This window comes from Carassius carassius, chromosome 24 (genome assembly GCF_963082965.1).
Source record: "Carassius carassius chromosome 24, fCarCar2.1, whole genome shotgun sequence".
Classification (NCBI taxonomy): Eukaryota; Metazoa; Chordata; class Actinopteri; order Cypriniformes; family Cyprinidae; genus Carassius; species Carassius carassius.
The window spans coordinates 21,763,740-21,788,999 of record NC_081778.1 but is presented as its reverse complement, the minus strand read 5'-3'; the positions used below and the strand labels follow the sequence as shown (position 1 = coordinate 21,788,999).

The 25,260-nt window shown below is 36.2% G+C and overlaps 4 protein-coding genes across 4 annotated transcripts; 2 read left to right on the top strand and 2 right to left on the bottom strand.

Annotated features, from left to right (window-relative positions):
* The first annotated feature begins 1,197 nt into the window (after positions 1-1,197).
* On the top strand, positions 1,198-3,916 carry LOC132103673 (RWD domain-containing protein 1-like). Its single transcript, XM_059508769.1, has 7 exons — positions 1,198-1,372; positions 1,738-1,803; positions 2,390-2,520; positions 2,639-2,782; positions 3,302-3,434; positions 3,527-3,589; positions 3,727-3,916. The coding sequence occupies exons 1-7, from the start codon at positions 1,300-1,302 to the stop codon at positions 3,837-3,839; spliced, it is 723 nt and encodes a 240-aa protein (XP_059364752.1). The 5' UTR covers positions 1,198-1,299; the 3' UTR covers positions 3,840-3,916.
* Positions 3,917-6,243: 2,327 nt separating this feature from the next.
* LOC132103185 (amine sulfotransferase-like) lies at positions 6,244-11,744 on the bottom strand. Its single transcript, XM_059508073.1, has 7 exons — positions 11,733-11,744; positions 9,128-9,289; positions 8,547-8,755; positions 8,257-8,383; positions 8,078-8,172; positions 7,012-7,192; positions 6,244-6,448 (listed from the first exon to the last, which is right to left on the bottom strand). Exons 1-7 carry the CDS (start codon positions 11,737-11,739, stop codon positions 6,318-6,320), a joined length of 912 nt encoding a protein of 303 aa, XP_059364056.1. The 5' UTR covers positions 11,740-11,744; the 3' UTR covers positions 6,244-6,317.
* A 399-nt stretch (positions 11,745-12,143) lies between these two features.
* On the bottom strand, positions 12,144-17,309 carry zufsp (zinc finger containing ubiquitin peptidase 1). The gene is made up of 12 exons (XM_059508071.1): positions 17,182-17,309; positions 15,727-16,265; positions 15,550-15,651; positions 15,363-15,422; positions 15,170-15,277; positions 14,822-14,931; positions 14,512-14,680; positions 13,768-13,953; positions 13,517-13,679; positions 12,807-12,970; positions 12,438-12,658; positions 12,144-12,302 (listed from the first exon to the last, which is right to left on the bottom strand). The coding sequence occupies exons 1-12, from the start codon at positions 17,235-17,237 to the stop codon at positions 12,255-12,257; spliced, it is 1,926 nt and encodes a 641-aa protein (XP_059364054.1). The 5' UTR covers positions 17,238-17,309; the 3' UTR covers positions 12,144-12,254.
* On the top strand, positions 17,267-25,260 carry LOC132103184 (importin subunit alpha-6-like). The gene is made up of 14 exons (XM_059508072.1): positions 17,267-17,404; positions 18,944-19,077; positions 19,264-19,365; positions 19,903-20,002; positions 20,082-20,176; positions 20,266-20,397; positions 20,484-20,572; positions 21,546-21,645; positions 21,803-21,966; positions 22,058-22,136; positions 22,230-22,355; positions 22,445-22,572; positions 22,774-22,952; positions 23,392-25,260. The coding sequence occupies exons 1-14, from the start codon at positions 17,401-17,403 to the stop codon at positions 23,577-23,579; spliced, it is 1,620 nt and encodes a 539-aa protein (XP_059364055.1). The 5' UTR covers positions 17,267-17,400; the 3' UTR covers positions 23,580-25,260.

Below are 25,260 nucleotides of genomic sequence, written 5' to 3'. Positions count from 1 at the left end.
TGCCCTTGTGTACAAACCTGAGTCTGAGCCTGATGCAAGGTCTTTCCTTTAAAGGCAAAGGCAATGGCAAAAACTACAATAACAAACACTCAGTCCATCTGCCTCAACTGATTTAAAAGTAACAAACAAATAAACAAATTGTTTATGCATGTGCAGTTTTGTTTGTGTGTGTTGTTTTGTGTTAATACTTTTTGCTCCAGTTTCTTGCCTTGATCTCTGTAATTATATATTCTAATATTTGCATTTTTATTATGACTGTACAAATATTATGAATGTACTTGGTCAGAAATACTGAAATCTCACCCTCATCTACTGAAAAAGGCAGACCATCCTAACCAGTGTTGCCAAGTCTGCGATTGTTTTTCATGTCCGCGGTTTGAAGCAACCCCAATACAAATAACGTGATATTTAGCCCCTAAAATGCGAATTTTACCAAGGCAACCCTTCCAAAAAATGTATATTTTATCCCCGGGAAGAAATTTTAAAAAACGCGATTGGGCTAGTTTTGGACTAGTTTTAAGAAGCAATTGGGAAGGAATTGTTGTGAAAACCTGGCAACCCTGATCTGAACGCACTTGCTGGAGATATACTTCTAATCACAGCAGCATCGTTACTGATGAGATGCGCATGAAAATCGCATTCGATTTTTTGCACAGCCCTACTGTACACTAAATAAACACGCAAACAATAAAACTACTCTACAACCAGTGTCATAAATACCAATTCATACTGTGAAAGGGTTTGTTCAATGGGCAACACGCCCAGCTAAATAGATCAATTAAACTACAAATGTATAAATAAAAAAGAAAAGACAAGATTATTATAAATTTATTCTTAGAAGCTTAGATTCTTAGAAGGTTTTAAAATTTAATAATCACATTAATCAAATTAATTCGTATTAATTCACATATATTACAATTTTCTTTCTTTTTTTTCTTTTTTGTTAAATTACATTAAGACAAAATACACAAATTTAGATTGTGGAGAGAGAGGCAGTCGGGATTGGATCGACAGGCTTTATAATCTATGCCAGAATCGACCTTTTTCACACGTTTATTTTTATCCATTATTTATTTTGTGTACATTCTTTGTTGCAGGCTCAAGACGGAGACAACATGAATTACTACAATGGTACTATTGTGTTTAGCAGAGCAAGTCAAATTGGGATGTTATTTCTTATGCCTCTCTGACCCTAGCTCAGACATTACTGGTGATTGCAGATGACATCGATGACAGCTGGGCCTTAGCACACGTTTCTTTCATGCAGCCTCTAATCTATGGACATTTGTGACAAAAAATATGACAGACTACGGCGAGGAGCAGAAGAATGAACTAGAAGCAATAGAGTCCATTTACCCAGACTCATTTACAGGTAAGATTGACCGAAAACTGTATGTTTTACGCCTATAACTTCGCCCGCTGCCTGTTAGCCGAGAGGCTTTTCATGTAACAAAGTAAGTTAAGCGTAAGAGCGAATCAGTCATCTTTTTGATTAAATTCTTTATGGCAGCAGATTAAGCTGTCACAGGTTAAGAAACAAAGCAAAAATTAACCGATGGTCATCAACAAGATGAGGAGCAGAAGCCGTGTCAGATTTATGTTTACGTACTGCTTCAGTCAGTGGTCACCCACACATACTTGTTTACTTCCAGGCTGTGAGAATAAGAGATGAGCAACGGCGAGTTCTGTTTATTTCATTAGTTTGTTTCTTTCCTTACAATATCTCCATTTATGCAGTGTTTTCCCAGAAGCCCACATGCTTCACCATCACAGTTACTTCTGACGCGGGAGAAAATGAAGAGAGTAAGTTAATGTGCTTTCCTATGAATATGTTACAGTGTGTGTTCTACTATCATTATCCCTGTCAAGTGTCATATTTGATATATTAAGCTTTTATGGCTCATGCAGTATGATATAGGAGAAGGACGAAAAACACTTTATTTAGAGGCCCAGACTGAGCAAAAATATGGAATTTGGTGTATTTGCATATATTTTTATGGCCATTAAGTTAGAAGAAAATCTGATGTATTGTATTGTAAATGAATAAAATCTTTGCAACTGTACAACAGACTGCTTGCATCTGCAATGCAGTACAATGTTGATTGAGAGAGAGATATACATAACTGAGAGGCCCTAGAAATGTGTGTATCCAATATGATACAGTAGGCTCCAAACTTGGTCCTGTAGGGCCACTGTCCTGCCGATTTTAGCTCAAACCCTAACTAAACACACCTGAACCAGCTGATCAAGGACTTACTAGGCATACTAGAGAAACATCATGGCAGCTGTGTTGAGGAAATTAGAGCTAAACTCTGCAGCACAGTGGCCCTTCAGGACTGAGTTTGGGTTACTGTGTGTACCGCTATACTGTGATTTCTGTCTGTTTTAGCGGCGGAGGTGACCCTAAAGTTTACATATGTGGAGAAATACCCAGACGAGCCCCCTCTCTGGGAGATCATCTCACTGGAGAACCTGGAAGATTCATACACAGAAGACATTCTAATGCTTTTAAAGGAACAGGTCTGCACACGACATCTTACCCAGCAAGACACATTAACAGTTGATAAAGTGTACATACTGATGTTGGGTATTTTTTTACTCCCCTTTAGTTTTTCCTAATAACCTCTTTCTTTCGTAGGCTGAAGAAAACCTGGGAATGGTTATGATATTCACATTGGTGACAGCTGTGCAGGAGAAACTTAACGAAATAATTGACCAGATTAAGAGCAGAAGAGATGAAGAGAAACAAAGAAAAGAAAGGGAGGCTGAAGAAGCTGAGAAGGTTTGAGCATGTGTCTTCTGGAAGTAGACTAACATTAAAGGAATAGTTTACCCACAAATAAAAAATTTCTGAAAATCTACTCCCACTAAGGCCATCCAAGAAGTAGATGAGTTTGTTTCTTCATCAGAGCAGATTTGGAGAAATTTAGCATTACCTCACTTGCTCACCAGTTGATACTTTGCAGCGAATGGGTGCCGTCAGAATGAGAGTCCAAACAACTGATAAAAACATTGCAACAATCCAAAAGTTTGTTTAGCCACAATAAACAAGTACTTTTGAAAGACTGTCAGTGAAGACAAATAATGCTTTTGCTAAAGGTGTAAGTACAGCTTCTACCAGTAGAGGGCCATGATGACTAACAAAAGAAATTTGACCACTTGGGCTAAAAAGACCAGCCAAACTGTACCACAACATTGCTATTATATTGAAATATTATTATGTTGAATGGTAGATTTATTAGCAGTTACATAGTTATCCTTTATATTAAAATGGAAATTTTTTTCGTTTTGCTTTTCTCAGCGTGCATTCCAAGGTACTGTGGTGACAATTGAGAACTTCTTATCATGGAAAGCTAAATTTGAACAAGAAATGGCTGAACTGAAGAAAAAAGGGCAGAAAGAAGAGGAGCAGTCCGGAAAGGTAAAACTCACAGGTGAGTTGCTATCATAACCTTGAAAGTAGTTTGGAAACCCAAATCTGAACCACCTTTTGTCATGTTCTGCTCATTTACTTTTTATATTACAGGAAAACAGCTGTTTGAGACCGACCACAATCTTGACACATCAGATATCCAGTTCTTGGAAGACAGTAAGCAATGTCTATTATTATTATTATTATTATTATTATTATTTTAAATTCAAGCTGCCATAGGATGCCTTTTTCTTTTTGAAGCTTTTAAACTTGATTGTTCTTCAAAGTTGGTCTTCTTTGCTCTTTTCCTCTAGGTGGGAACAGTGTAGAAGTAGATGAGTCACTGTTTCAAGACATGGATGATTTGGATTTGGATGAGGATGACCCTGATTTCAACCCACTGGACTTATGCAGTGATGAGGACTGAATTGTTAACTCTCATATAGATGCCAACGTCCTCTGTAGCAGCCTCGTGGAGCAGGACTTTAGATCACTCATTCTAAACACAAACTTTTTCATCCACTACCATCTATGATTTTACAATATCTGTCAAACATATTGTCATTTGTTACAATTATTGCTATTAAAAAACATTCTCTTATTTTGCTGAATGGTCTCATTAACACAAGAGTTGCATTAGTGTGGTGTTTCCTATAGATGTGACCAGGCAGGTATTACATCCTGAGTTTAACTCCAATCACTTTCTGTTTTTCGTCTGTCTGTATCTATTCAGTACAAGCCATTAAAATATATATATTTACCAAAAAGTATTAGGTATAAAAGTATATAGTATTAGGTATATTCAAATCAACACTTAATGAAATCACTGAAATCTGATGAAAAATCAAATGATTCTGCTCCACTGTTTCTGATTAACATTGACTTTATATTATGTATCAATATTTAAAGGGAGGGTACAATGCTGTTTCATGCATTCAGAGTTGTTTACACTGTTAAAGAGTTGGATTCTCATGCTAAACATGGCCATAGGTCTAATTTAGATTTCCGGGTTTTGGACAGGTTTTTTTTTTTTTCTTCTTCTTTCAATCGTGGCTCTTAATGCCGAAATGAAGGGTGGAACCATAGGCAGAGTTTAACTTTTATTCTTGGGGGGCACTTTTTAAAATATATACATGTCCTACATTTCATATATTTATATAACATATATTCGACATTAAAATAAATACACTTTTTTTCCCCCGAGGGTAGCCTATGCACAAAGATTGTTTTTTTTGTCTAGCAGTGGAAACAACTTCAAATACGCAGTCATTTTTGCTCATAGAGGTTAGAGTAATACATCATTCTAAACTATAAAGGGTCTAGTTTTATAAAATGCTAGTGCTTTTAAAAAATAAAGAAAACATGCTTACTGCCGTCTCGAGCTTGAACATGAGCCTTTCACAATGATGAATCAGTGTATTACATCACAGACATGATAAAAAAAAAAATATATATATATATATATATATTATTATAGAAAGCTTTAAATCACTACTTTATAACCAAATAATTAAAAATGAAAATATAAACTCTTATATTGTTTAATCAGTGCATTTCTCTCTAAAGGCACATCCAGTGAGATGGAGAGTAATTTTTTTCTTCACCATAATTGATGGATGTCTATAATATAAAAATAAGAAAAAGCCTAAAACAGGACAGATTATAATTTGCGTTTTAATTTATAATTCTGTAAAATAAAAAGGACAGAAAGAAAGAAACATAGGCTACATATGGCATATATGTAAACCTTTGTCCTGTTATTGTAGATTTTTTTTTTCTGTTGCTCTGTTCTGAATACCTTAAAATGTAAAGAATTCCCTGCAACGTCTGATAGGCCTATGTGAATTATTTATTATCATATTGTTTTTAATTATTATGCATGCAGCAAATGCTTTAAAAATACTTTATTGCATTCCAGACGTTTTTAAAGTAATTTTCACTATAAATTTTATGGGTAGCTTGAATGTAAAATATTGTCATGAATCCGTTGTATTCCCATTTGTGAAATAGTCAACCACTTAATTGTTGTCGGCTAACCAGATCTCATGAATAGCACGATTACCTGCTTCCATTTGGGGTAATATGTATATGCAGGAATTGACTTTGGCATGCAAAAGACTGATAAATTCATAATTAATGGCATGGCTGGTTCAGCCGACAGAAATGCAGGACTTTAATAACTGCTGAAATGTTGGTGGGGGAGTCTGCGCGCTCATGGTACGCAGTCATCTTTACATTTCACAAGATCCACTTCAGATGTCACAAGCCGAGGGTGAATAAGCCTTGCGTACGTGCTTTAACTAAATACTGCATCACGCGCCACACTGAAGGCCATTGCTTCAAATCGCCTGTCCAATTCATCCAGAAATAACTCCATCCACCACATTTAAGGATGCAGATAAAGATGCAGTACTACTCTATAGATACTCAAGATTAATATGAGATTGGGTGAAATTGTGTGCGTTATGTCCCTTCTGGGAATTATATGTTTGGAATTAACTTTATTTTGCATTTAACTGAAACATTTGTTTATTTCACTAAAAATAATGCACACACAATATTTAGAATTGTAAATTTTTTATACAAATCCTCTTTTTAAATGGTAATTTCAAAACAGTATTCCAGAAGAGGACAGCAGTGAGTGACGCCACACATCTGTCTGACGCTGCCTTGAACTTTAAATTTATAAAACTTGAAAATTGAATAGATTTTAAATTATTCCTGTGATGGCAAAGCAGAATTTTCAAAAGCCATTACACCAGCATTCAATGTAATATCATCCTTCAGGAATCCCAAAATAAATAAATAATAATAATTTACTGACTCCAAACTTGTAAACCATTTCAGATTTTCTTTATTTGTTTTACTTTTTTGATTTCAAACCATGCTGATGAGCTTGAATAAATCATGATGTGACGAGATCATTCATATCCCAGATGAAAGAAAGAGGAACTTCTTTCATCTTCTGTTGGTACACTTTGTCAAATCTCTCATTCTGTGCCACAGTGAAATAGTTCTTCCAGTCCCCAACAGTTCCTGTTCAGAGTTAAGGTAGTAAGGTTATATTCTAGTCAATAACTAAATTCAAGTTAATAACATTCAAATTACTTAATGGAAGAGATTAGGGAGTACTTTCTCAAATGTTATCCTCATGTTTAGAACAGATGTAATTCTTACATGCACATGAGAAAAATATAACTATAAATTCACTGTAGGAATGACAGGATGGGTGGAAACACATTTAAGGAGTCTTAAGAAAAGCTTTGCTTTTAAGAGATAGTCAACCCAAAAATGAGCACACAGATAAAGTATAATTATTAAGTTCACTACAAGTAAAAATTCTTGTGAATGTTATGAAATGAAGATTCTGTCATCATTTACTCCATCATGTTTCCCCCCACCTGTATAACTTTCATTCTTTCTTCACAAAAGGTTAGAATCTGCAACCACCATTTACTTTCACTGTAAAGGCTGTCTGTAAATGATGACAGATCCTTCATTTTCACAATCACAAAACTTTGTTGGTGTTCTGATTTTTAATTGTATAATTTTATGATTTTACTTAATCTGTGTGCTTGAAACAGTGATGTGTTATGTACCTTTCCTCAGAAATGTTCCCAGCTGGTGGTTCAGCAGGATGACAGGGATCTGCTGGTAATTGGCCTGAGGATTGTTCTTCATATTTTTGAAGGTACTGTGCTCAATAACCTCATTCAACTGCTGTGATGTCAAGTTCCTCTCCAAGAATGAAGTGATCCTTTCAACCACTGCCCGTAAGTCCTGCAAGCATGCATGGTTGATAAGTTACAGCAACAATTCTGCACTGATACTCTTTTTTTTTTCTTCTTTAATGCTTTTGAAAGAAGTCTTTATAACAAGGCTGCTTTTATTTTATCAGTAAATGCAGTAAAAACACTAAGGGTGTCCGCAGGTTTTATGAAAGTAAATTCAAGATGTCTTAAAACCAATTAAAGGAAGGAATTAAGGAATAAATGTTCATTAAATGTAAATGTCTACATAGTTGTATTAGCGGCTCTTTAAAGTTTAAAAATAACTTAAAACAATTATTGAAATTCTATGTTATTTGACTAAATCTAGTTCAACTACAGGAAAATAATAAATGTTGCCTTGGCAACAGAAAAAAAATAAGTTAAAATATATATATTTTAATTTTATTTCAGTTTATTTTATTTCAACAAAAATATTTTCATGGTTTTAGTTTTCAATTTCTCAGAAAACAAAACATGACATCTTAATTTTGCCTCTCAAGTACATATTTGTATGGGAAAATGAGACAAAATGCATATATACCTGTATATATCTGTATTTTCAATGTATACTTTCTGCTCTGATTTAATACAATTTAATTTGTGGAAAGGATAACGAAAACTTAGTATACTTAGCTTACTATTTTTCCATAAACTGTAATACTTCTTTAGGATTCTTTGATGAATAGAAAGTTCAAAATAATAGTAGCCTATCTAATTTAAATAAAAAATATTTTGTACAATTATAAAGGTTTTTACTATTACTGTTGTTCAATTGAATGCATCCTTGCCAAATAAATGTATTTATTTCTTAAAACAATTCCTACTAACCCCAAACTTTTAAACGGTAGAGTACAGTTTATCTTATTTATCAAGAAAACAAGCAAACCAGTCAAACCTTAATCATCTCCTCATATGTAATGTACAAGAAGTTCATCTCGTCTTTGTGGGAGCACCAGCTCTTGACATGCTCAAACCAGCAATTACCAAAAACTGAAGCACATGATATATGTTGAGTATTGCTGGTCAAACAATTGCTTTGATTGAAATTGCAACTTAGATGAAAAGATTGTTTACCATTTCCTTCCATGAATTTCTCAAAAAATGTATCAAAGTCTTTTGGGGTCTCCAGCATATTTGCATATTTGTGAAAGTGAAAGTAAGACACCAAAACATCCTTTGGATTCCTGGCCACATAGATGACCTATTAGTCATTAGGAAGAGTGAAGAGATCATGTAAACATTTGCAATACACTTAAGGAGACCGCACATGCAAAACTGCAAGAGAAGGCAGTGGTCATAATTGTTCAGTACATGATTATTTCACTGAAGCCATTCAGAAGCAGTGGTGATAGAAGCGAGCTCACCTTGCCCTTCTTTTGTTTCAGTCCAAGTGGCATGAATTTGTATGGCAGATGAGACACACGAATCCTAGGGGAAGGGGCAGAAACAAACTGTTTCCTAGAATCTAAAAGTTCAATCCATGGTACTCGCTCAGAATTCAGCTGATTATTTGTTGCTGTAACATCACCCTTGACCTCTATTAGACTCAGGATTTGCTGCAACCAAATAGTCCCTGCAAAGGTGATCAACAGAATCAAGAAAATGTTTACAAATGCACTAATAAATTGCAAATAGGATGTCTTTTAAGATGATTAAGATTTTTTTAATTACACCATACTCAGTACGCATGGATTTACAGTTATAAATAAATAAATATACATTACAGTATAAATCTAATGTTCATGTAGTGTTTGCTCACACTATGTTGAAAGCGGTTTATGAAAAACAAAAAATAATAGCAACTGTGGCCTATTTATATTGTCTGAGTTTAAGCCAACATAAATACAGTTTCATAAACAGTTACAACTTTCTCAGCCAAAAAGTTCTGTGTGCTTTTTGCATACTGCACTTTTAGCTGTAGTATGTGGTCCAATGGATCGCTTACCTGATTTGGGGTAAGTAATGACAAAGACATCCGAGTCTTGAATCTCAAAGTTCTGAACTTGATCCACCACCTCAGGAGAGTGGATTCCAGATATTAGGTTGAAGCCCCTAAGAGGGACCAGCTTATATTCAGGGGCCTCACCACTGCTCTGACTGAAACCCTCTGAGAGACCAAAAATGTCAATAAAGATACAAATTTAATTTAAAACATGTATACATTATATGTCAGTGTCTACATTCAAGTATACACCAAGAGAATCTATACAGTAAATATGAATTCATCAAAAAAAGATAATATTTGCACAAATTAAACAATATTTAGACCTAAAATATCTTAAGTGAATTAAAGGGCATACATATATTCATGGAAACCTTAGCATATATGATGTCCAGCGTTTGACTGCGGTCAGGCCAGCCGCAATGTTATTTCGAGGGTCGCGCATATTACGGTAAGAACTACAGAGAACTGATTTGAATGCAAGTTCTCTTCCAGTGAACGCGATTTTTCGATTTTTCTTAACACAGCCCAGTTTCACTAGAAAATTATACACAACAGTCCCTGTCTGATGTTGAATTCCAAAATACAATTACTCCAATACTCATTATATTACAAAATAAGACAACATATTGTTCATATATGTGTAAATCAAACAGAATCAAAGTGTTACGTTGTGTTTTCTCTCCCACACACCACAAGTAGAGATAACGCTTAGCCTTCCTGTCAGCTTACCTTGTAATATTCATAATATTCATAATGAATGAGGGCCAAACTCCTTTTAAAAATAGTTCATTATTAGTTAATCTTAGATCAGTTCCATTGATTAATATTAACAGCACAACTTTTGATTTTTATAACAAACGTGTCAATGTTTAAACTAACATTTACTAAGATTAATAAATAATACGAAAGTCATAACAGGAAATTCCTAATATGGGCAACAGCGTCCAGCTATCGCTGTATGAAAACAGTTGTTATCGGTTTTGTTTTTTTCAAGTCCAAAAAAATCTCCAGCAGGTGATAAAGTATGATAAAGTATATGAACAATGCAGTGCTAATTGACATAGCATTTATTACAGTATAGAAACTATTCTGCCTTATTATGTGATAAGTGTTTATCTAAACAAATCATTATTATTTGTTACTGTCCAGCAGTAGATTTCTAAGCCGAGAAAAAAAGAAAAGAAAAGCTAGAAATTAGAGAAAATATTGTTGCCTTTAGTATCCACTACCAGTCAAAGGTTTGTTATCAAAACTGTTTTTTTATTCTCTTCTGTTCTCCAAGCCTGCATTTATTTTATCCAAGTACTGCAAATCAGTGAAATTTTCAAATATATTTACTAGCCTATTTAAAATAGCTGTTTTCTATTTGAAAATATTTCAAAATGTAATTTATTGAGATTTCAAAGATGATTTTTTTTTTTTGCATCATTACTCCAGTCACACAATCCTTCAGAAATAATTCTGATATACTGATTTGCTGCTAAAAGGAAAAGAAAAAAAAACTCAGCATATTAAGAATGATTTCTGATTAATGTGATACTGAAGACTGGAATGAAAAACAGGAATGAAAAAATTCACCTTTATTCACAGGAATACATTACATTTAAAATATACTAAGGTAGAAAACAGTCATTTTAAATAGTATAAATATTTCACAATATTTACTTTGGATCAAATAAAGGCAGACTTGGTGAGCAGAAGAGACTTCTTTCAAAACATTAAAAATGTTAAAAAACTGTTGACTATTAGGTTATATAGATTATAGAAATGTTATATTGTAATGAAATTACACACACACACACAGACATTATATATATATATATATGTATGTATGTATTTATGTGTGTGTGTGTGATTTCTGTCCCCCTCACTTCTGAAAAGATGGCTACGCCCCTGTGTGCGAATGCGTGTATTTGTTTCTTATCTTGTTCTGTTTCCTTTCCCTTCAGAATTGGGGTACCAGTCCTAGCCAGTGTCCTGTGTGTGGTGGTGGTGCGGCTGTAGATTTGCAGTGTTCACAATGTGGGTGTTGGTGCTGTGTTGTGAGAGCACGAGTGGTTGCTGTGTTCATTGGATAAGTAACTTGAATCCCCCAGTTCTGAAGTTGAAAAATGTGTTTGCCTTTTTTTTTTTAATGATAAATCTTTTTTTTTTTTTTTTACTGCTTATGAAAATATGTATGTATTAAATAGTGATTTTGAATAAATTGTCGAATCCTTTATACTGTTGTCTGATATCGGTCTCAGCCACCACGTATCTGTGTGCTGGTGGTACATTGTATACCGGTAGGTCCCCGGCCAATTTCCGGGGTGGCGTAGTCTATAGTTCTTGCCATAGTTGGCGCTGGGTTAAATTCCCGACAGCAGCTTACCACATTAACTAAAATTACAAAATGGAACCTTATTGTATAGTCTATGAGGGAGAAATCAAGTGATGTAAAAATAATGTATTTATCCATATGAATTAAAATCCCATTGTTTTGGCAGCAGAAAGTCTTTGTCAAAAAAATAATTTGTGAGAGAATTTTGTACATTAAGCCATATGATGAGTGTTAGTCCTTAACTATGGTGTGCTGCCTACCTGGTCAGTTTAGCCATGCACTTACCTGCCATTTCTCTCTCTCACTGTTTCTCCTCTTGAGTGACTGAGATTCCTGTCTGTCCTGGGACTTGAAGGTTGTCTGCCCTGATTAAATCAGGAAGCGTATCTTAGCAGATAACACATTTGATCATGAAACAGAGAAAGGAGGGGAGGATCTGTAAATGACTTGAATTTGGCCTGCAGTGTGGGAAAAAGGAGTGAGACTCTGATGGTTCAGATTTCTTCAGAAATCATAAAGCTGACAAATATCTCTTGACCAATGATGGTGTCAAAAATGGAAACCATATGCATATAATTGTAGTTTAAAGACCAAACAAGTTGAGCATTCAATGAATCAGAATTTAAAGAGCTGAAGACTCACACACATTATAAAAAGTCATTATAACTGACTTATTGTGCAGCAAGTAAGATATAATTCTAAATGTATTATTGTTTATTGACATTTATACAAAAATACAGTGATTCACAGATAAAAGTAGCAGGAACTAGTAGATAAAACTGTAGTCAGCAGATGTGGACAATTCCATCAAGGGATTTTCTCAGCACATAGTGTCCTTGAGTTAAGAATACGGCTCTGAAAAACACACATGCCAAACAGATATCAAACTGTAGCTCAAGAGTTTAACATAGACTATGCATATCAAAAATCTAAATGCAGTTCATTATTTGAACTGAGCTATGAATTCCTTAAGCTGTAGCTCTAAATTACCCGTTTCTCTTCAGGTGTCAGCAGCCCTTCTACAGCGACCACTTGATACTGTCTGTGTTTTAGGCCACCGGAGAATTTGCGCATACGTCGTACCATGGTAGCTGCTGTATCCTGCGTCAGCACTCTCCTCATTTCCCTGGGTGCACACCCCGGATCGAAGAGGAGCAGGCACAGGTTGCCATTTACTTTCTGTTCCATTCCTACGATTGAGCGACTGTGGCCTGATCATAAAGACAGGACAACATGTACATCATCTTATAAAGGTATTTCTATTTCTCTGAGGCTACTAGTCTGGAGTTTCATGAGAGATAATAAATTCACTTGATTCTTATTAAAGTGCTGTCGTTTACAAGAGAAGTCTTGAAATACCTTGATGCTGGAGGTATATAGGTGGTAATGTCGTCTGCACTACTTTGGGTGGCAGTCTTGCACCCCTACTGGCAGAGTGTGAGAAATACTGCTTCACCCACTCAAACAGTCTGGGATGCGTATCTCCTGGGCCAGTGGGCTTGTGAAAATCCACAATTCGTGCTCTAAATTTTTAAAGGAAAGTTAAGATGTGAAATTAACAATATTTAAGATATTTACATGATCTAGAATGTTTAAGGTTGCTACGATTTTTTGTTTTTGAAAGAAGCCTCTCGCCAAGACTATATTTATTTGAATAAAATACAGTAAAAACAGTAATACTGTTTGTTTTGTTCTTTTTACAATTTAAAATAACTTTTCTGTTTTTGTAAATTTTAAAATCTAACTTATTCCTGTGATAGCAAAGCTGAATTTTCAGCTGCTATTACTTCAGCCTTCAGTGTCACAACAAGATCCTTCAGAAATAATTCTAATATGCTGATTTGTTCCTCAACAAACATTTCTTATTATTATTATTGATGTTGTGCTGCTTAATATTTTTGAGAAAACCATATTATATATATATAGTAGTCTTTACGGTCACTTTTGAATTATTTTATGCACAGTTCTGAATAAAAATATTAATTTCTGACCCCAAACTTTCGAACGGTAGTGTGTGTGTGTGTGTGTGTGTGTGTGTGTAAATGTAAACTTTGGGTTTCAATGCATACTTCACATTAAGGGAGGTGAGAACTGCATAGATTTCTGTAGCTCCTATCCAAGCCCGTGTCCCCTGCAGTCGATGGTTGAAGTGAGAAGCACCCTGAGGATCTGCACCTTGACCCCACGCCTCTTCGATTAAGGCCTGCACCCTCGGAATGCTGGGAACTGAAACTGTGAGGTGGAAATTATATGATGGGTACTGTTACAAGGAAAATCAACATGGAGCCAAGAGAATAACATGATGTAACTGATATTATACCAGGTAAAAGGTTATACTGCTCCATCCTGTGTAAAGATGAAAGAAGCATCTGGAAGTTTCTGTAGCCACATCCCCAACCTTTGTCCCCCTCCGATGAAGAGTAGTGATCAGTCTCAGCACAGAGCCACACATGAGCACAGTCAGAGGCATCCTTCTGATAGTATCTACAGAGAGCTTCCACAAGTCCTGAAACAGAAAGGTTACATTTAACCCTTGTGCTGTTTTATTTATTGTCATTTACTACAGTTTTTTCACCGCATCATTTAAAAAAGCAACAGCTATATAAATAAAATCCTAGTAATAATAATACATTACTTTTAATTACTACTACACATTATTAATTAATAGTATTTAATCAATTAAAATATAAATGTATAATGAAATATATATTAATTAAAAATATATACACACACTACAGTTGTAAAAAAATGTTCAGGTCAGGTCAGTGAGATTTGTTTTTCAAAGAAATGAATGCCTTTGTTCAGTAAGGACACATTAAATTGATCCAAGTGACTAAAAACATTTATAAAAAGTTACAGAAAAAGTATCTATAAATCTTTATTATTATCTATCAAATAATTCAATTATAAAAATGTAAACAAAATATTAGGAATCACAACTGTTTTCAACATTGATAATATGATAAAGAAAATAACTGAATAGATTTTCAGTCTAATAATTCACCAGTTGGACCAAATATGTAAAGATAATTGGTTTAGCTCTATGATGCACTCTCAATCAGACCTGATGTTTTGCTTCTGCCATCATCCATCCCAGAGGCCAGAGATTCAAGCATCTCTGCTTTTTTCCTGTGAAACTCTGCAGGAACCATCTGACCTCGCGACACAGCCCTCTCCATAGTCCTCTCCACTTGCTTGCGATAACCACCACTGTTATCAAGCCCAAACTGCTTCTGAATAGAGTAGCAAAGAGTAATGAAATAACAAAAAAAATAAAAATTTGTAGTGGTTTGATACAATGGTGAATAAATTATGACAATTTTCACCTTTAAGGTGAACATTTTTTGAAAACAGTGACATTTTCTTTAGCTAACCTGGAGCTTCTTAAAGTCCTCTGCTTCCCGTCTAGTCTCAGCCTCCCTCCACTTTTGCTCCTCTTCCTCCTGAAGCTTCCTGGCCAGAGTCAGGTCTTCAGATGAATAACCTCAAAACACCCAAACCAAATGAATGTAAAATCACATGTTTTAAGAAACCACAAGTTTTGTTGCGCCATTTGCTACAACAGATTTCATGTTGATTAATTTATATTGTCATGATGCACTTCACTCGTAAACAGAACCCACAGAACATCTTGATTTCTACATTTAAATGTAACTAACAAACAATTCCAGAAAAAACTAATCTGCAGTTGCATACAGTTGCATAATAAAGTAAACACATACCTGTTGCAGATGCTGAGCCATTTTCCAGGTGTAGCTCAACATGCTCTTGAAGGGAGGAGCTGCTGGTGCAGCTCAGAGCACACATCGGACACTCATAGTGCATCACAGCTGGAGATCCCAAAAATACAGGTAGTGTTTAGTTTGGCCCATTCACTTACTCAGAACTGCCAAATCAGCCACCTTGCTAACTGACCTGATCTACCATTGCTTGTAGAAGATGCTTCTGTTGAAGTGCCAGCCTCAGGACCGCCCCCTTAAGAGGACAAACCATATCAGACATCAATCATAGACAGCTGGTGATAAAAAGAGTGTAAAATGACCACTTGTAAAACATACATATATACTTGCAACAGTGATATTTATGTTTTAAGGTAAAACACCTTCAGTTGCATCTTGGTCCTGTAGATGAAGCTCAACATGCTCCTGCAGAATAAAGCAATCTTTGCAGACCAAACTACACATAGGACATGAAAAGCATCTTTCTGAAATACACAAAGAGAAACTATTAGTCGTACGGCTTCATTTAAATCAGTTTTATGTTGTAAAGTTAAGAGCACCGTTAACAGGTGAGGACAAGCGCTTCTGCTTTGATTTTCGGCGGCCATCTTTCCTCTCCCTGCTTGCATTGTTGCTGGATGTTGGTGTAGTTCTGACGAGTTTTATTGCACCATTCGCTGTGGCTGCTGCAGGTGGTGAACTTTCCAAACTAGTAAAGGTTTCCTGAGAAAGACAGGTCCTTGTTATCAAGGGGGCCATCCCATTTACCAGAGATGGCGACTGAGGTGAGGCTTGAGAAACCGTTTCCATATTTTTCACATTTACATTGGATGTCTTTGTAGAACTGGGTCTTTGAGCAGTGCAGTCATTTGAGTTTTTCTGTCCACTGTCAACCACTGTTTTTTTTGTGTCCTGGCTGTCTTTATCTATGTGTGCGGTGTTGATGTGGAAGCTCATCTCGTCGTATGAAACACCGGACAAAGAGCAGAACGGGCAGGCCATCACATTCTCCATGTGACTCAGGAAGAGATGGGTTTTCATCTCTGCCTCAGATGGGACCTCTTCACAGCAGATGTCACACACAGGCATTATCACAAGGCTGGATGAAACAGCAAGGACAAATTAATCATGATAGTAATCAAAATGACCCTGAAAGCTTCTCACACTGTTCAAAGGATAACTGATATTAATATAATCTGATTTTAGTAGCAATAGTACCAACAGACCTCTCACAATGATTGTAACATACCTTAATGTGATATGAATGCTTGTGTGTTTAATCATACTGCCTTAAAATTACAATAAAATATAATGATTTATGAGAGAAATATATTAAATATATTACACAATAATATTTATATAATATTAACCATACTTGACATGATATTATTATTATTATATTATATAAAATATTTTGGGGGGGAAAACAACACATTAGTGGACCAAAAAGAGAAATATGGCAAACATTTGCAATGTACCCATTTGGAATGTTTTTTTAAAGCCATAAAGGAAATCATACATTTCTAAATATATTACTATTATATAATTACATTTAATATAATAATAACTATAATTATTAATTTTATTAATTAATTTTACTCCTGTGTAATGTTTGTTTATAAAGCCATGAAGGAAATCATACATTTCATTAATCGCCTTTATTTGTGTGACAATTAATCGAAATCCAAAAGTTCATAATCGTGACAGGCCTTAACTAAAAGTATTTTTAGTAATTATGATTTGTTACCTGATAAACACTGATAACCGTTGTACACAGTGGTGAGGGACGCGTTTTTGTTATGAATGCATTTAAAACGTCTTTATGAATTGATCATAAAACTCAGACGCGGCTATTTAGCCTTAGTTAACTTGAAATCTGGATTTTATCAAGACGTGACAGTGAATCGATTCTGTCAACATATACAACATTTAAACGTCTTCTTCCACTGACTTCTTGCACAACAAAAAAAATCAGTATGATACAATCTCGAAATCGACATGTATATGCAACGTACCTGATCAGAGGTAGATATATATGTTGTTTTGAGCAACAACCCGTTTCACTTTCCATTTATTATGATTGAATGAGGCCGCTCCCGAAAACCGGAAACAGCAGCGGATGTGACGTACCTTTCCAGCGGACGCCATATTGCCCTCAGCTGGAGGAACACGGGAGGGTCTTGAGAGAAATTTAAAAACACACGGCCAGTATTTCCCTCTCCGATCTACGAGCAATGGGTGAGATTCATACACCAACTAAGATGTGAAAGTATTTTCTTTTCAGGAAGTGAATGAGGCAGCATGGTGCTTTGATAGAGTAGTTACCATTTTGACGTTTAGTCCAAGCTAGCATAACACTGTTAGCATGCTAGCACAGAGAAGCTGAGTACAGTTTAGGATGAAAGTGAAAAATCTAAATGATTTGTGAGATTATAAACCTTTAACGTACAGTGTTAGTGGATTTATATAACTGATTTGATTTTGGGATCCATATGGTCTTGGTTCCAGCTGTCCAGCTATTGCACACAACATATAAATAATAATAATGATGATGTATATAATCATTTGTGTAGACATTAAGATTAAGATTCTTAGACTTGTATATTTAGATCTGTGATTGTTTATGGAGTATGTGATATATTGTCTTTGGAAAACAGTCCATTCCTCCACCATCATACAACACAAAACCTGCTGATCCGATTAAAAACTGAGTGTTTAGAAACTAGAGATGACGTCGACGTATGTTTTGAATCTTAAATGGAATGTTCCTTCTAAAAAAAAAAACTTCACTTTTGTCCTAATTTATTTGCCCTCATGTTGTTCTCTGTTTGTTTTTATTTCTTCTGTGGAATGTTGGGACTGACAGCACTAGTCGTCATTTATTTTCAATGCACATTTTTTTTTCTCCATACATTGAACCTAAAAGGTGACTCAAACTGCCCTTTTGTATAACGTCTCATTTTGTAGTTTACCGAATAAAGAAATTAAAATGACTAATTGGTTTTGTAAAATCTGTTTAGCAAACCATTTACTACAAACAAAATGAAATGAAGGTAGATTTTTCTAACTATGCTTTATTAAATGTAACATAAACAATGTGTACCTTTTATATTTCAATACAAAGCTAATAAAGTATTAAAGCAAACAACTAAGTTAAAAATTAAGGTATGCGTGACATGTTTTTCTGCCCTATATTTTCATATTTGTTCCCCCATGTCTTGTAAAATTGTATGGTGGGCCAAAGCAAAGGTTATCGTGGGCCAACTTTGGCCTGCTGGCTTGGCCATCTCTGCTTAAATGTTTCTGATTCTGTATTGGTGATTCACTAACTTGCTATAAAAGACTCTTCATTATGTGCAAGATACCGTACATAAAAAAGTCTTTAACCAAAGATACAGGTAATAACAGACAAAAGCTGCCGAGTTAAAATGTTTAGTTCTGAACCGTGTTTGATATGAAAATGAGCTGAACAACAAAAACGCTAACCATATAATGAAGGAAGTTCAGCATGCAAAGTGTCATTTAGCTCTTAGTGCTGTCACACAGGAAATGCTAGTATTAACAAGCATAATTGCTTTCAGATAAACCATCCCTTTGTCTCAACTTGCTGTTTGACTCAAATTATGAGGAGAATTGCAAACTGACTCGACCAGTTGTGATTCTTGTCTGTATTGCTATAGGCTTAACCAATAACTCACAAAGTTGATATGCTGAATAGACAACAGAAATTGAGTATCACAATGCACATCTGACCACATTTCTTTTTCTGATCTAAAGACGCAATGGCAAGCCCAGGCAAAGAAAATTATCGAATGAAGAGCTACAAGAATAAAGCCCTGAACCCCCAGGAAATGCGGAGACGGAGAGAGGAGGATGGGATACAGCTTCGTAAACAGAAGAGGGAGGAGCAGGTTTGTCATCATTTTTCTTCCTTATTATACAAGCAAATTAAATTAGTTTTGTTCATGAAGGATTGGTCATGCATTATGGAATAAAAGAGTATATTTTGGAGGCTTATAAGACCAGATTTGTTCTTATAAGGTTTGTGTACAAAAGTAACTTATTTATGAAAGTAAATTTTTCCTCTCTTTCCTCAGCTATTTAAGAGGAGGAATGTGTGTCTGCCACCCGGTGATGAGTCCATGCTTGAATTCCCCATTCAGGACCCTGATATCAGCTCCACTGTACCTGTACCAGGTGTAAGTAATCCAGTCAGCAGACCATCTGTCATTGTTGTCAAACAGATGATACACAGATGAATGGATAGTAGATTCACAGATAACAGACATGGGGCTTGGTTATTAGTCCTGCATCATTTTAAGCATATTGAATTGCCTATATAGGATTCTAACATGTAAAACTAGCACATCAGCATTATATCAATATAAAGTATATATAAATTGACAAATTATGCTTTCAAAGGAAGCATTTGTTTGATTAAAAATACAGTAAAACAACAATATTGCAAAATATTACAGTTTAAAATAAGTTTTATATATTTAACAACTTTTTATTTCTATACATTTTACAGGTTTTTTTTTCCCCCAGCAGATATTACTCCCATCTTCAATGTCAGACGATCCTTAAGAATTCATTCTAATATGTTGAATGGCTCCTCAAGAAACATTTCTTATTACCGATGCTTAAAACAGCTGAATATTTTTGTAGAAACCTTGATACAATTTTTATGATTCTTTGAAAAATACATCTTGTATAATCATTGTGTGAATCTGCAGGAAGGAGTTATAACCCAAGACATGATTCAGATGATCTTCTCTGAGGATCCAGACCAGCAGCTCATAGCCACTCAGAAGTTTAGAAAGTTACTCTCTAAAGGTTGGTACCTTATTCCTATGTCTCATAGACTCAAGGATGACAGTTGTTTAAATATAAGAATGTTATTAATTTGCCTCAGAGCCCAATCCTCCCATTGATGAGGTGATCAACACTACTGGTGTCGTCAACCGGTTTGTTGAATTCCTAAAAAGGAGTGATAACTGGACTCTGCAAGTAAGAACATTTCATAGAGCAAGCCTTGCAAAAGCTAAATTGCCATTACAGCCAAGTTTAAAGATGCTATTTTTGCTCGTTTTGACCAGTTTGAAGCTGCCTGGGCTCTGACCAACATTGCCTCAGGAACCTTCCAACACACCAAGGTGGTCATTGAGATGGGGGCTGTGCCTATCTTCATAGAACTGCTCAACTCAGAGTATGAAGATGTACAAGAGCAGGTGATTTTTGCAGACACTAACCAGATGGTTTATCAGGAATTAACAGCACCATGAAAATGATCAGTTGTGTATAACTGTTTTTGCAGGCAGTGTGGGCATTAGGAAATATTGCCGGGGATAATGCAGAATGCAGAGACTATGTCCTGAACTGTAGCATCTTGCCCTCTCTTCAGCAGTAAGTGTCTTCTACTGATCCCAACACCATGATTGCATTTTTTTCTGTTTTTAAGGGAAGTCTATAATACCTGATGAAAGTCCATTGTGCTTATGGCCCTGTCCCAAATGGAGCACTTCATGTTGACTTTGTCTCGTTGACTTAAATTGCGCGTGCTCACCGATTCTTCTGCGAAGCCCGCATAGATGCAGGCTCCGCACACTTTAACTACCCAGGAATCCTTGTGAAATGCCAATCCGACAACGGATGGGAGGAGATTTCGCTCAAGAGTAATTGATGACATGGCTGAGAAGAAAATATTTAAGTGTAGGTATCATTACGTTTTTTATGACCTAGGTGTACATTTTACCAGTTGTTACCTACAGTTTATACAAACATTATGGTCCTCGACCAGTGGTTGACATCTCAAACATAATAATAAAGCATTGAATAATACGATCACATTATGATTCATTAAACAAATAGAACTGAATGTCAGGGCTTTACTGAGTCATATGTAAACCTAGTTTGTATATTTAAACCTGTAAATTCATCTGAAACTCACACACATGTTTATTATGTGTTAAAATTGTAATCTTAGTTCTAATGGAACCTTATGTATTATTACAACTGTATACATTATTTAAATAAGCATGTATATATTGTCTAATGCCCAGGTGGCATAAGCAAAAGCAACCAGACCTGACTGTTATTTCCGGCGTGACGATCGAGTCTGTCCCAAAAATACCTCTCAATGCACCCTCGTGGACTCACGCCAAGGGCCCTATAGGTCTGCACTACATGACGTCACCAAAGTGTGGACTCTGAGGAAGTCCACAAGTCCGGAGTGTGCCATTTGGGACAGGGCCTATATTTCACTATGCTATAGCATTTTTCTTCTATAGTGTGTCTGTTATAAAAGACTTTACCTTTACCTCCATCTAGTGGTATGATTACATAGCGCATCATTTTATTTCTTCCCTTGTCTTTGCAGGTTGCTTGCAAAATCAAACCGGCTCACTACCACCCGGAACGCTGTGTGGGCGCTATCCAACTTGTGCAGAGGAAAAAATCCACCTCCGGACTTTGCAAAGGTGAGTTTGCAAACCAGTTCTGCATAAACCACATTCCAGTTGCCTAGTTATCAAATTTCAGTGATGCACACAAACACCCTCGCTTTGCGTAAACCAGTGTTTTCTCCTTATAAACATGATACGAATACTTGATCAAACAACTGTTGTTTCCTCACAGGTGTCACCATGTCTGAGTGTGCTCTCCAGATTGCTCTTCAGCAGTGATCCTGATGTTCTGGCAGATGCCTGCTGGGCACTTTCATACCTGTCTGATGGACCCAATGACAAAATCCAGACAGTTGTTGACTCGGGCGTGTGCCGCAGGCTGGTGGAGTTGCTCATGTGAGAACCAGACATGCTGACGCAAGCAGTCAACAATGTGATATATTTTATCACCGACTTAAAATAACCTCCATGTATTGTCCATTCACAGGCACAGTGATTACAAGGTGGTGTCCCCTGCACTGAGAGCAGTGGGGAACATTGTAACAGGAGACGATATTCAGACCCAGGTAGTGTAGCTTTCGTTTATCACATGCTGAGTTGTCTGCAGTTTCATAAGAGTGCAGTTTTCTGATCTGTTGGGCTGCTCTGTTGTTTGCCAGGTGATTCTGAACTGCTCCGCTCTGCCCTGCCTGCTCCATTTACTTAGCAGTCCGAAAGAATCTGTCAAAAAAGAGGCCTGCTGGACCGTCTCCAATATCACCGCTGGGAACAGAGTGCAAATCCAGGTACTTCAGACTGACTGAGACACTGTAAGATTATGATACCATATATGTTGTGTCTGAACAGCCATTGCTTGATGCTTTTTCTGTTGTAGACGGTAATCGATGCCAACATATTCCCAGTGCTAATCGAGATACTGCAGAAAGCTGAGTTCCGTACCAGGAAGGAGGCCGCGTGGGCAATAACCAATGCCACCTCTGGAGGCACACCAGAGCAGATAAGGTGCATTTTTTTTTTTTTTGCATTGGTTTTTACCTAAATCTAAGATTTTTTTGAATAGAGGACTCTTTGCATTACTGCAAATTCTCTGAGAATCTTGTTTTCCTAATGTTGTTAACTTTTTCCATTTAACTTTGTTCTGGGGTACAATTTTGGTGATAGTTTAGTAAGACAATATTTGATGTAAATGTGCTTTACACACAGGTACTTAGTTTCTCTCAACACCATAAAGCCCATGTGTGACCTGCTGACGGTGATGGACTCCAAGATTGTGCAGGTGGCTCTAAACGGCCTGGAGAACATCCTCAGACTGGGAGAACAGGAGTCTAAACAGAATGGATCAGGCATCAATCCTTACTGCGCTCTCATAGAAGAGGCTTATGGTAGGCACCTCGTACCTTGCATCACCTCACGTTAATGTCATTTTTGATTTCCCGCTCTGGTAAATCAATTTTCGTTGGATTTTTTGTAGTCATTTATAAATATTTCTAGTTACAGTCAGCCCTGAAATATTTGATTTGTTCAAAGTTGCTCATTTGTCAGCAATTCTATCTCAATCCTAATATATTAGTCTCTAACAATTAGGCGTTATATTATTTTTCAATTGGTTTTCACAATTTCTGATTAGTCTTATACTAATAGTCTGAGTAGTATTAATTAAAAATAACATCATTATTATTATAAGAATAATTGATTTTGCTGATGCAGTTTTTTTATTTTTTATTATCTGAATTGTCATATGTTTTCCTTTCATGCAGACTGTGTTTGTCATGCTGTTTGTTCATATGTTTATATAATTGTTTGACTGATGTTCCCACACAGGCTTGGACAAGATTGAGTTCCTGCAGAGTCACGAGAACCAGGAGATTTACCAGAAGGCCTTTGACCTGATCGAGCACTACTTTGGGGCCGAGGAGGAGGATGCAAGCATCGTTCCGCAGGTGGATCAGAATCAGGGCCAGTACATTTTCCAGCAGTCTGAAGGACCGATGGAAGGCTTCCAGCTCTAATCCGTATCCCTCTGCTATTGGCCAAGCTTCAGGCCTTGCTTCCTCCATCCTGCCTGGTGTCTCCTCTCCCTCCTTCTCTGCAGCGCAGGACCTCAGCTCCAGCCTCGCTTCAAGACACAGAGGCCCATACCCGCTACTCACAGCAGAGATGACGCATAAGCCTATCCACTAAATCTTCCATTTCCATCTTGCCCATATCCCAAGCTCCATTATCAAGAGAGAAATTCTGTGAGATGGGCTGAGGAGAGCAAAGCTCAGAGTCTGTAGTTTAAGTCCTGTTGAGACTTAGAAAAAGCATCTTGCTTTTATTGTTGTTGTTGTTATTATTTTGATTATTAGACATTGGCACTGGTCTCCTGTAAAGTAAACTTTACTCCATATCCCCTGAGAAATGTGAAACTACCTCTTCAATCAGAAAACAAAGTGTGTGACAAACACCCAGCCTTTAGTTCTGACAGTTCTTTTCTTTTGTGAAGTAAATGCTTCTATGCAAACAAATATGTATTTTCGGCGTGACAGAAATAACATGACCAGACAAAGCAACTAATGTATTTGCATTGGATGAATTCCCTTACTTTGTGTGCCAGCGCACCCACTGTTCATGTCATGCCATGTTTGTCCACAATGCATCCTGAGGGCATATCATGCCTAGTTACACTATTTATTCTGGCATTTTGTTAAATATCAACAAACTGCTGACCTTGGAGATTTAGAGTCGTATTTATTGTGCTTTTTAGAAGGAAACGGTCTGTGGGGTCTTGCTGTTCAGAGACCAGCACATGGCCTGCTTTCTCTGAGCACCCTCTTTGCAAATGCTATCAAAGCGTTAAAAGCATTGCATGCAATTATTTAAGTGTGGTCATGTGATCACTAAGATAGTTGTTTGTATGAATGCATATCATTGGGTTGTTTCTGATCTCACCTGGAAGGTGTTTCTTTTTGCTCGGTCTGGCTTTGATTTGATTATTTAATGTTCACATGTTAGAAAGTGTTGAGATTTTGAAAAATGTGTATATTATATATACATTGAGGGAAGAAGGAGGATGTTTTTCTGTGAAATGGTCTTGGTGTACAGTGAAATACTAATGTAAGGAAAATGTCTTTCACAACTTTCTTCATTCAAAGAGCTTTTCCTCATATGGTCCCTCCCCACAAGCGCTCAGATTTCCTCAGCTAAGGGACTTCTGTTCTAATTCTTGTAATGATATATCCTTTTTTTACATTCTTCAAATGAATTTACTTAGTAAGATTGCCTTAGTAATGAAACGTGTCTGGCAGAAAGTTCCTCTCAGTTTTCTGTTTTTGATGTAATTATTTACGGTTCTGCCCATAAATGACTTGAATCCATTTTCCTTTGATTGATCCAAATAAGAGTCATAGTAATGGAAATTCAATATATTCACAAAGGGAAAACAAATTGTAAGATTGTAAAATGAAATTTTATCAAGCACATTCGATTGTGTATAGTTTTGTACAATTTCTCATGTTTGTACAATGTTTTCTAAGTTTGGGGAGGTTTTCTCGCATCAGGAAAAAAAAAACATCTGTGTTTTAAGTTATCATTGGTACAAACCTGCAGTATAGAGGAGATCATTGCTTTCCTCGAGGACAAATGTTGCTATTGTGTGAAATGATGTAGACAAATAAACAGACAAATAAAATGTTCTGTTACACATTTAAA